Source organism: Clinocottus analis, unplaced genomic scaffold (assembly GCF_023055335.1).
Source record: "Clinocottus analis isolate CAN_PGR_092001 unplaced genomic scaffold, fCliAna1.0.p SCAF_20, whole genome shotgun sequence".
In the NCBI taxonomy this organism is placed as follows: Eukaryota; Metazoa; Chordata; class Actinopteri; order Perciformes; family Cottidae; genus Clinocottus; species Clinocottus analis.
In genome coordinates this window covers 5,383,981-5,396,745 of record NW_027175932.1, presented here as the reverse complement: position 1 = coordinate 5,396,745, position 12,765 = coordinate 5,383,981, and the positions used below count along the sequence as shown (strand labels likewise).

The 12,765-nt window shown below is 41.1% G+C and overlaps 1 protein-coding gene across 4 annotated transcripts in view; it reads left to right on the top strand.

Moving 5' to 3' along the window:
- The window catches only part of LOC137791884 (voltage-dependent calcium channel subunit alpha-2/delta-1-like), a 73,753-nt gene that overhangs the window by 5,973 nt on the left and 55,015 nt on the right, over positions 1-12,765 (top strand). For all 4 annotated transcript variants that reach the window (XM_068587092.1, XM_068587096.1, XM_068587093.1 and 1 more), the window contains exons 2-3: positions 7,597-7,678; positions 9,433-9,549. In XM_068587092.1, coding sequence (XP_068443193.1) covers positions 7,597-7,678; positions 9,433-9,549 — 199 coding nt within the window. The remainder of the gene's footprint in view (positions 1-7,596; positions 7,679-9,432; positions 9,550-12,765) is intronic.

Below are 12,765 nucleotides of genomic sequence, written 5' to 3'. Positions count from 1 at the left end.
GGGTTTTTTCAACAATTACTTTTCAGCAAATCACTCATTACTTCTCTGTCCTTGACATTTATGCAAGGACATTAGCACCAACTTGACCCATATTCATGTGCGCACAGGGAGGTGTAATATAAAATGTATTCCCTGTTGTCGTTCTCGTCCTGCTAGAATCTCACCAGCAGGTGTGATTGTTCTGCAGCGAGTACAAACACTTCCAGGTGTCACAACAATTCTGTTTCTTTCAATTTAATGTGTCCAGACACCTGCTGGGAGAGGTGATACAATGGGAGCTGTTAGTTCTGTCAGTTAGTTCAGTATATGCCTCTTGACATGGAGGGTGTGGACGAGGAAGACTTGGTGCTACAGGGACGGCGAGTCCGTCCCAGCGAGCCGTGGTCCAGAGTGTGAGGTTAAACATGGGCAAGAGGAGGATTCTCATGTTGCCAACAGACAGACTGTAGATAACCAGTTGGCCTGGTCTGATTTAGTTAAAACACATTCATTTGAATGTGAAATATCGTGGATAAATAATTCAATGAGTGAACATTTGTTTCTTTTTTCCAAAACACAAAACATCCCATGAAATAATATAATGAATGTAATTAAATTACATCATTTCAAACTCAACTAAAAACCATCCACATCAAAACATGAGAAAACCACAAAAACACATTGATGACAAATAACATTTCATTCATAACCATCATACTGTTGTTACTTTACTGCGTAAAAAGCCATAATCTGACTTTAATCTGTCCTTTAATGGCCGGCTGTTCCACAATATTCTACCAGTATGGAAAAGGTGACGTCACTGAATGAGCTGCGCTGTACATTGTGTTTGCCCTCCTCTCCATGAGGTCAGACGTGTACCCAGGCTGTTCTCTCTCTGCATTGTGACACTGCTGCTGTGATGAAAGTGGATTTAATTCATAACAACAATTCTATGAGGATGTTGCCTCATTTGTTCAGTACACTAAAATATCTAAGAGTTTACTGGTAATAAAAACAAAAACATTTGGATTAGCATTAGTGTGGGTTATTGGGAACGCAATGCAATGCTTTTGTAGTCTGGTTTATTGTCTTCTATCTGGTAAATGCAAGTTGTGTAGATTCAAACTAAGTCAAACAGCTCAATAGGAAGCTTGTATTTGGCCGTAGGTTCACCTGATAGATCAATCACGTTGGAATCAGCATCCCGTAACTCACACAATGTCTTGTCAGCTCTTCCACATCTGTAATGCACATACCTGCTTGATGGGAGCGCAGAACATACTTTTCTCAAGCCTTCACTTAAATACCGCTCTTTAGATAAGCAGCTAGAAGGCTTTGACTGACTTGCAAAGAGGGACATAGTGTAAGAGAGGCAGAAATATCAATAACGTCTTGCCTTAGAAGATAATGAGGCCCTGGGACATTTACAAAGCCTGCAATTATGGTCTTATTGACCTTAATAAAGAAGAGGATATCATCACTTGTCTCCTCTGTGCTCTGTGGTGATACAAGGGAGAGGGGAGAAGGATAGAGGAAAGACATTTTCAGGATTATGAATGCATTTAGAGAGAAAATGGGGCGTGTAAGGCAGCAAATAAGGCGATTAATTGTGTGGAGTGTGTAGGACAAGATTGTAAGCTATAATAAAACATTAAAAAAAACTGTGTTTCAACTTGATACACAAACACAGACAGTCAAATAAGAGAGGTGGAAGGAAAGAGAGGAAACAGAATGAAGAGGAAAGGATTGGCAGAGATGGAAAGAAGTACTCGATCAATCAATGGAAGATAAATGAACTATTATAGGTGATACATTTACACAAAAAGGATGAACAGATTGTAAGGAAGGAAAGGCAGAAAGTGACTGTCTTCCACAAAGCTTTGGCAAGGCTCTATGCTTATTTTGTGCCTGTTTTCACTGTCAGGACTCTTATTCGCTATCCCCCCCAGTGGCTCAGTTACGTCCAAACTGCCATCCTCAAACATCCCCATCTTTTTTCTTTTTTTTTTTGCATTTCTGCTTCCTGTAACAGTGTCAGCCTCGTCTCTCTCTCTCTAAGAACAGATTAGAAGCCCAAATTACTACTATCAGAGGAGGATTTAAGGTTTCAGAGCTGTCTCCCAGTGCTGGAAACCACGGTTCCACAACATAATGAGACAGCGAGGGGGGGAAAAAAATAAAGCAAAGAGTGTTCATCCGTGACGGGTTCGATGGTATTAAGAGATCAAATGTGGATCCGCGGACTGGGTTTCCGAGTATAAAAACACGAGGATGTTTACACGACGAGAGAGCGCTGGAGTGGAAACTCAGAGATTGGGTTTTGAGCCCTGGATTCTCGTGGCTGCTGGCACACAGACATGCCGGGCCTCGCAGCCGGTGTGAGGCCGACCTTTGGGTGTTTCAGACAGGGCGATGTCGCGTTCACAGTTTGCTGGATCAATTTTTTGGGGACTTTTCACTTGGCATGGGGTGTCTACATGGTGTCAGGCTTATCTCGGTGAAAACACAAGCGAACATGAAAACCTCCGCTGCTGAATGACAGCGTAAGGTCGTTGGTAATATTGATGTGCTTCTCCCTCGATGTACTCCTTTGTCTTCCTTCCTCTGTAAAGGAGACGGCATGCACGCACCATTCTGTTAGACTATTAATACAAGTTTCATTTGAGATAAGACTACCTTTACCTGTGAGTGTTTTATGACAAAAAACCGCTCCAATACTTTAGACAGCCCAAAGCAGAAGAGTACAGTCTTTAGGGTCTTTGTTTAAAGTTATCTCTGTGCTTTTTTTTTTCTTGAAAAACAACCGAGTTTGGTATAAAAGTAAAGACGAGACTTGAAGGTAAAATCTTCTCAATCTTCTTTCCATGAACCCCATCAGGGAAACCCTTTTTTAAAGTTGGATAACAAAATTCTGGCAACTTCTTGCAACAGCCCATCTGTGAGCTGTGAGCATTTCTACTTTTCCCTCCAATGAATGGAGAGAAAAGTAGAAACAAAGTATTAGTCAAGTACAGTTTGAGGTCAGTGTATGGTATGAACATTTTTGCTAAGATTTCAATGAGTGACAATATTGCACTTAACCAAGTAATTTATTCTAAACATGATGAACTTTTAAGTGGGCAAGAAAAGAGCAGCCGGAGTCATATAGAACATTTTCATCACACATGTTGACTGGTGTATCCTTAAAGGGATAATTTGTAAGTTTTGAATGGGGGTTGTATGAGGTACGTATCTATTGTCAGTGTGAAACCGAAACACTGTTGGTGGATGGGGACAACAGCAAAATGATGAGAACGGTGTATGTAAGTTTCACCTTCAGTTCAGTTCCCTATTGGACAATATTATAAATATAACATACATATTCACTAATATATATGTATATATTTTGTAGCTGGCTAAAACACATATTGTTGCTGCTCTCATCCACAGCAGTTCCTGCTCCCCTACTGGTACTCCTGTCTGTTGATGTATACACTTACAATGGATGAATACCTCATTCAACCCCACTTCATGACACCCAAACTATCCCTTTAAGCGTTAAAGCCACATTGTCTGCTGTTTGTATACTCTGAATTGTTATCCAGTGCTTGTTCATGCACAGTTCTTCATGGTGGGTTGTATAACACACATGCATGGGTAACACCCACCTCATTACATTAAGAGATGCACCTGCCATGGTGACCTTTGACCCTGGACAACCCCCCTACTGCCCTTTTGAAAGACCCATTGCTCAAGTTACATGCAAACGTTTGCTCACACAAGTGTACACACACATGTGACTGCTGGCCTGAAGGAGGCCACTTCTCTTCTCGTCATTAGGGGATGGAGGCCAAAGGAGAGGGGGAGGGGCTACTTTGGCGATCCATCAAGCACACAAAAGTCAAGCATAAATTAAGACGCATGCCAACGAGTCTACTCAAGAAATTAGCCGATTTAGCACTGAGAAAGTCTCATATACCTTCTGACATGTAGATTGTGTTTTGTCTGTTTCTCTGAGTAGGTCTGCAGAGATGTTGTGTTGCACTATCTGCGGTAATATTGACGTCGCTCACAGCATCTCATCTAATTTCACGGCATTTAACTCACTGACACATTTGTGCTTGTGACTGAGGACATGGAAAGAGCTCGATGCAATTTTAATGTCATCTTTTCAGTGTTCGTAGCTTAAATATCAGACGATCTGTTTGTCTAAACTCCAACCAAGTGTGTCCTCGACTCTCTAAAGTCAGTGAACCCACAATGATCCATTTACTGCATGCACCTCGAATTACATTTCACTAACCTGAACATGTTGAAGTAGACAGGTATCGGAGCATCGCATCTCAACTCTCACAAGATACCAATCCAGGCTCAAAGTGCGTATGAATGTTTCAGACCGCAGCGCATTGATAGCTTAGTACAGAAAACAAAAATGCGTGTAGGGACAATGATAGTGTGATGTATGAGTTTCTACATTGGCTGAAGGAGCACCTGTGTTTAAAGCCTATTTCTGTGAGCCTTTCATTTTTCATAGTTTTGCGCACACTTTGGTAGTACACTTTGACAGATATTTCCCACCTGTCAGAATGACCTACCTCACATAATAGCACCGTTTATTCAATTGTATTTCATCCCGAGAGAACTACTGCTGGCTGGAACTATCACAGTGGTGTTTGCTGTGCTGGAGGAAGACATTGGCAACTCTCTGTCTGCACATCTCTTTAAAGGGGTCTCTAGTTAGTCTTGTGTTTCCCATACATTTAGGGGATGGGTCAAAAGAGTAATTGTTTGAATTGAAACTTAGATATCTTGAAGTACAGGCGAAGCCCACTGAGAAGCATTAGATTCTATTTTCCAGACCGTAGTCTTCACTTCTGCTTCTGTGAAGATTGGATTTAGTGGCCATCAATTTTACATCTAAATTCTAAAAAACAACACGGTGATTGCGAGGTCTTGTCTCATGGAATACCTTATTGACTTACGTTGTCTTATCAGGCCCAGATGTTCTAGTAGGCAGGTCTACACATGTCGTTAAAGTCTGTCAAGTAAACAGCTATATGAGTGAGTGACCACATCCGGCAAACAAAAGAAGAAGAATTGTCTTTCAGAAAAAGACAGTCTGCTTCATAAGTAGCTATTAGTAATGACAAATGTGGGAAAAAAAGGGAGGCTTTTAATGCCAGCAGGCAGCGTACTTGGCTGAGTTTCACATGGCCTTTCTCAATTCTAGCCCTGCAGTCCGCTTTATCGCTGAGTGACTGAACATGGCTCACCAGCCCTTTTTGGACGCTTCCTTCCTTTCCATATTGGCCACAAGAAGAGGGAGGCATAGCGTGAGAGGGGACGGCATAGGAGCTGAACTCGGGAGGAACAATGATGTTATCTCATGTTTCCATGTCCTGCTCCAGGTTTCCACTTTTATAATGAAACTTTTTTTTTTCTTTCATTTTTTTCTCTCCAGTTTTTTTAATAAAAAACTATTTCCTAAGTCTTCTATTAATAAAAAAACATACCGGTAAAACTCTCTTATAAGAAAGCCACACATCCTGATGTTATGCAGGTGATGTTGACAGTTAATTGAGGAAGTGACTTTCTGATTTTGCCCAAGCGATTATATTTCACAAAGATCAGAGATATTTCAAAACCTCTAGCACAAAGTAAGTCAAAAAAGCTATTAGCAGTGAGTTGTATTACAAGCTGACCTCATAGAGAAACCTCAGCTAACAAATCACTTACGACCACGACTAGTTAGGCACTTTCCCTGGATCATGTTTTACTGTAAGTCTACTCCTCTCCTAATTAGGTTTATACAAAACTCTGCAAACAACTATGAATTATTGATGGGATGTGGCATTGAACATATCTTCTTTGATGGAGCATAACCTCCCACACACACACACTCACCATTTTTGCATTCGACACCTGTTGTAGTGGCTCTCCCCTTTTTGCTGAAGGCCAACTGGGCTTATTTTCACATGCATAACAACCCTATTACACACCTGCTCGCTATGGCCAGTGGACCTTATCTCGACCCTGAAGTTGGCTCAATGTACAATAGTCAGCAGATATATCATTGGAAAATCTACTTTAATGCATTTGTGGGAGACAAAAATCCTCTTTGTTCCCCATTAATCTGCAGTATGTGTGTGGATACACGTGCACATGGGGGGTTTGAAAGAGCTATGTGCTGATAGTACAGTACGCCCATCCTAAATCTGACCTCAGCCACTAGCAGCTGTCTCTCAGACGGCTAAATGTAGCAGCCACACATTTCCAGTGTGTGCTAAGCGCGCTCACATTACACTGTATTTTTTTTTCAATAAGATAACATTGACAGGGTTCATTTATCAAAGGCCTCTCAGCCGTGTGGAAGGTGGAGAGGCTACTTCACACTGTGGGGGAGAAAGGGTCATTTTCTTTATGGATTATGTCATGTGTTTTTTATTGCCTGTCAGGAAGGAGCTGGGGGGAGGGTTTGTTGTCCTGTAGGTGGAGGTGTACTTACAGTTAAGTGTCACAGCTCAGCCCTTCTGTCCTGCCACTCTCGCTCGCTCGTCTCATCAGCTTCATTCACTGCACCTGTTAGTCAAGCGACTCATCAGCGTAATCACTGTCACCTGCCCACTATGCTGCACCTACTCCCTTTGGTATTTAAACCCTTGTCTTACACACACTCGCTGCCAGATCGTCTTCTCTCATGCCAGGATTTTCCAGCGCCTACCCTTTCCCCGTTGCCGATAACCCTGCCTGTTCGGACTCCCCTGAATTTCTTTTTACATCAGCACTTGATAAAACTTCTCAAACTAGCAAAAAGAAAGGGCTGGAAAATGTACAAACGGCAATGATTTGTGTCACTTTATAACTGAGAGGGAGATGAGTGAAACCCCTCTTATGGAGATATTGTCAACATGAAGCCACTGCTAGACGAGAACAAAATGTAAAAAGGGCACGCTTTGTGTCATTTTTGTGTTTTTTGTACATCTTGTACAGTTAGAAAATAGACATGAATAACTTTGTACAGTGGAGTCACCTTTCCCCTGCCAAGTAAAGACATTTAATGGTGATTTTCCAGTGAAGGTATGGTGTATGGTTCTTCAGGTATACCATGCCCACTCATGCACACCCACACAACCTGAACTGAAGTGAGTGTCAGGGGTTCTCGTGTCCTTAAAATCCTCATGGCTAAGTTACAGCGTATAATGGTAATTCATAATGGTTTGAATATGCTGTAAATTACAGTTTATTTGGTCATAGTCACAGATATTCACATAGTTTTTGTCTTCCTTCTCATCAGAAGATACATTAACGAGTATCTCACCCCCGAGGATGTGACACTCTCATGCGGACCACTATGAATAACTCTCGCCTTAATGCACAGCTCGTGTGGAGTAAAGCAATGTATCCACTTGGTTAAAGATTATTATTCCATGCTTTCCCTGCCTGAATCTATACAATGTGTTTTGCATATTGTTAGAGTAAGCAATAAGTCTCAGCTTTGGTTTTGTGATCTCGTGGGCTGTAATCAAAATTAATGAGATTGGAGCAGCTCTACAAATGAGATTTGACTGTGCGGGCCAATCGGAAGCTCTCCATTACGTGAGTATTTGTTGGATAATTGATTGTTTTTTGTGTTCTCAGGGTAAAGGAGTGGGCGGATCAGATGCAAAAGGATTTGATCACATTAACAGACACAGCCAGTGGTATGGACAACCTAATACAGGTAAGCATGGCTTTCTGTTTTTGTCTCTCTTTTTTTCAACCAATTTTTGAAGAATAAAAACATAACATTTCAAAGTTTTTAAAATGTTATGTTTTTTTGCCTCTTGGAATATAAGTTATGTATCTATTATCATATAGCTATTTTAATCGCCCACACATTTTCCCCTTCCAATACCAGTACCAACATTAGCAGACTTAACCAAGTATTGGTAATTACAATTTGAAAAAAAACAAACACCAAAAATGTACAGTATTCTGATCCTTAAGCTTAATTTAGTTCAATAAAACCCATTGCACGAGTTAGGTATTTACAAGAATCATTGTGTGTACTTTTAAGTCATTACTTTTCTCTGTCTCACGAATGCACGACCTCAGCTGTCACAGCACATCACCGGGCTATTTATAGGAGCGTCTTATTAGACATAACGCTGCATCATTTCATTCTGCCAGCTCAATGTATACGCTCAGATAAGATCAGCGTCATGACTATACAGGGAGAGCCATAGTGGCACAGACACTCGCACACAAACCCACATCTGACAAACGAGAAGAAGCTTTTTAGATGAACATTGATTGATATAACGCATCGGGCACTTTTCCTCTCCGATCCCTCTGAGACTATAATCAGTCAGCTTTAAAGCGTCACAGAAATCATTACAAAACGAGTTTCCATTCTATTTGTGGCATGATACGCCAGGAAAAATGAGAATTAAACATATCTGGCAATGTTTTGTGTTGAACTCTCTCAAACTGTTGCTGTAACAGAAGCTTTTGGGGATGGCCATATTTCAACAAAATGTGGTGTTCACAGCATGCAGAATTTAAAAAAAAAGTGTTATGAAGCTTGCAAGTATGGATACATTTACATATTATATTGTTAATGGTAGTTTTTATGTTGTTTTCACCGGGAATTGTTTCGACATTCAGATTTATTTATAGAAATTCTACAAAGATCCTCCTGAAACTTTATAATAACTCAAACCACATCTAAAAGGAAGACATAGTAATCTTAAATATTGCTCTTGCACTAAAGCATATCCATCATATGCCTGGAGGATGAAGACGAATACATGCACGCGCCTCAGTTGTATGGCTTGAATGTCGGACAATGAAATCCCTCTAGGCTGCTAAATAATTGGCTGTTTGGCATTTGTGTTTCTTATTTCTTTTGCTGGAGCATATTCCATAGCAGAGTAAATGGTCGTGTTACATAACCTGACATTGCAATTTAATCAGTGGACATGTAGCTTCCTTTTTTTTTTTAAATCACTGTGCTTTGGTCAGTGCAATCGTTAAGAAGAAGACATAACAGAAGTTGACCACAAATGCACAGTAAGATTTTCAACCTCGAAAATATTCTGTGGATAGAACATAGAGCTTTGTAAGCATTCGGCATGTCACCAAACCTCTCTCTCTGTTCTGCTCAAGATGTTTTGACCATTTCCCTTTTTCCGCGTCTACCTGTCGCCATCACGCATCTCTGGACTGCTGTAATGGCCATAGCAAAAAAGGGGGAATCGACAAAAAGGTTAAATCTAGCTCAATGTCTAACTATATTACTCATATTGCCCTTCTTAGGTTGTTACATTGCCTCATCGGCCCCTGGAAAACTAAATCCCCCACCAAGACAGCCTGTGCAAGCAGTTTCCATCCTGAACGCCTGCTTCATGATTAGGACTTTACATCAAAGACATATGGGTCTTTCAGTTGAAGTATACTGCTCTGACCTCTGCTCTCTTCTTCTGATTGTCGCAGATATATCATAAACACAGACCTCACTTCAGTGTGGAGACCAACGACGCAAGGCACCTGGTGGCGACAGCTTCTGGGAATATAGAGAAACTGCTGTATAACCGCTCCCAAGCCCTGAGGGTGAGTGTGATCTCCGAACACAAACGTATATTGTGGCAACACTGCTTCTTGGTGGATTAGAGCAGTTTGGTTATTTCTCATCCAAATGTATATTTTTTTTGTTTGAGATAGGACCGTTAAATGCAAATTGTATGCTTTTTGTGAGACCAGATCCATCACAGAGCCCAAGGAAATACAGAAACAATCTGTTTCTCCTCAATTTGTGTCAGAACAGACACTGGAAGATAGCAACAGCTTCAGGCCGTGCACTGATGCAATATGAGCAGACGTCCTCCAGCAAGATGACTTAATTCAAAGTTACCAGTCTGGGTTGCAACATGCCAAAAAAAAAAACACACACACACACAATTTCATTGTGTATATATTATTGTATCACTTTTTGCTAAAGATGACCCCGTTTAGGAATCCTTGAGGACCAGTCTGCCCTCATATCTAATCCATACCTGCTGCTTTCATGGTCATTTGTCCGAACCGAACAGAAGGAAAGTACCAAAATAAATGTCCACGCAGGCAAACGCTTTCATTTTGCAGTTTCAGTAAGTGTTTCTGAAAGTCTTCACCACAAGTGGCTGAACTCTTCCTTGTTGAGTGAGTGACCAGACAATTTAAGAGCTGTGAGTTTGGTCAGCTTTGGTTTTTTAGTTTGTATAAAACACACAGCACATCTATAGTTGAATCCTTTTGTACTGTACAGCCTTCAGACAAGCCATATAACACGTTATCTCCAGTATAACATTTGATCTATGCTTTCTGAATAGCTTTAGGGGTAACAATGTTGTACAGACATTACAGATTTTCAGGGAATTACTTCCGGTGATACCCTGACTTTACCTCCAGCACCACCAGCAGGTTAACGTTTTAGTGTTTTAGTGAAATGTCTCGATAACTATTGGGTGGATTACAGAAAGCATGTCCAGAAGATGAAGCCTTGTGACTTTGGTGATCCCCTGACTCTCCATCTGCTGTTTTGCCATCTGCAGGTCATTTATTAAGTAAAATAGCTCAACATGTACATGAATTGGCATTCGATTGTATGCATACTTTATCCTTTCAAGAACCCTTGACGAGTCAAAATGTGTCATTTTGAGTGAAATGTTGAATGGTTTGGTGGTTAACATGACTTGCTAAACATCATCTTATTCTTGCTTGCATGTAGTTGCAAAGGACAAGAGGCTAAATTGACTTGCACAACCTTTCACTGCTGTTTAGTTTAAACACAACAGTATTTGGCCAACTTAATAAGGATCTCCAGGCGCTCCGGGGCTCGATCAATCCGGCTCCAGAAATAACCAGTTGAAGCTTGACAGCCAGTTACTATAGTTACGTTCTCATTGATTAACCCATCAATCCAGCCAACAATTTGTTTTTTTTTCCTCACATCTCAATGATTGCCAGGGGATGAGGGACAATTAGTTTCTGATGCTGTTGTGACGCACCTCTGGAGAGAAACACCACTGCTCAGTGAATTGATAGCGGCGCAGCAGAGATGTTAAACCATGGGCTCTGTTCTTACATTTCATCAACACCATCTGCTGTGTTTTCCACCTGTGCAAGTTAATGCCAGTTGTTTAGTTATATGCTAGAGATGTAAAAAATAGCGAGGCATGCAGGGATAATTTTATACATATATATATTTTAAGTTAAACACCATTTTCAAAAAGGTTTTACTTGTCATTGCAAAGGCATTGAAGAGACGGCCCATGGTGGCGTGGTTACTACTGTGTATGATGTTCTCCATAATGAAGTGGAGTTGATCCATCTTTATGGCCATCAATTTGTAAAAAGGACCATAAATAGTTGCCGTGTCCACTTAGCTGGATCATGAATTAAAATGCGAGGAGGGAATGGACGATTGCAGCATCTGTAATGTTCTTGACCCGAGCTACACCGATCTGATATATCTCTGCACAGGCTTTCAATCTATGCTTTCAATAACCTCTCCCGTCTTCAGTGTCCTTGTTCTTTTGTTTCCTTTCATCCCTCCCTCTATTACTCCGTCCAACCCTTTTTTTTTTCAATTTGAAGGGCTGATTACACACAGAATGAAGCGACCATGTAAGCGAGAGATTGTGTTGATTGTGTTGAGAGGTTGTAGCTTCTTGTTCCGGGGGAATATATATATATACATGTGTATGAGAGAGAAATGATGAGTAGAGGGAGAGTGGTAGGAAGTCCATGAGTGCACTAAGTCACACCTCCCATGAGGTAGCGTACAAAAGACTCAAAGCCTATTACAGACCTTCCATCCATTAAGATCTTGGCCTTTTTTAGGGAACAATTCAACAGGCAGCACTCTCTTTTGTTCACACAACACCGCTATGTTCTGTGTGCTACAAAAAGTTCCACCCCCAGACACTGAATTCTTGCTATTTAGTGATTCGCAACTATTAAAGGCATTTTTAGTCAACTCTAATTCCTTGAACCTGCCCATGTACTATAATAATATATTGATAATGCGATCTGTATTATGAAATTAATACTGCTTGAATACACACTTAAGTAATGGAGCCCTTTTGGCATGCAAGCAGGGGAAACCAACGGTGCATTTCCTGCTTTGATATCTGTTTATCTTGATTAAACATGCTGGTAACTTTATACCCTTTAAAACCACTTGGGGTTGAGCCTCCCAAATGTGTCACAAGAAAAATCTATGACACCACTCGGCCAAAATGCAACTAATGTGCATAAACTGTGGTGTCTGCTCCTCCCCCTGTCATTTACATTTTCACTATGATGTTACTTTAACCATATATCTACAGGAATATGAAAATCCCACCACCGCATGTGTTTAATTTGGATGATTACAGTGAGACATCATGTGCTTTACAACCCTCTGATAGTGTCTGTCTTGCAGTTTTCCACCCGCTGCAGCTACACAGTTCAGGCTGCGTTGTGCTTGAAATAAGCAGGAAACGGCTGCTGGCATTTCTCTTTACACTCGGACAACTTGTCTCCTCTGGCCATACTTTGCACATGTTTGTTTGTTTGTGTGTGTATGTGTGTGTGTAGGTGTTTGTGTGATTGTCAAGGAACACAATTCCATGCGTATGATGGCTGCTGTCAATAAGTTAATCAGGGGCCCGCTTGGATTTGCTGTCTGTCACTCTGACATCTGCCCATCCTGTCACCTCAATTCAGTCGATGCGTTTGACGTCGGTGCTCCCTTGACATGCAATCCCTCATAAGATGGCAGCTGTGGGTGCTTAGAGTGAGACA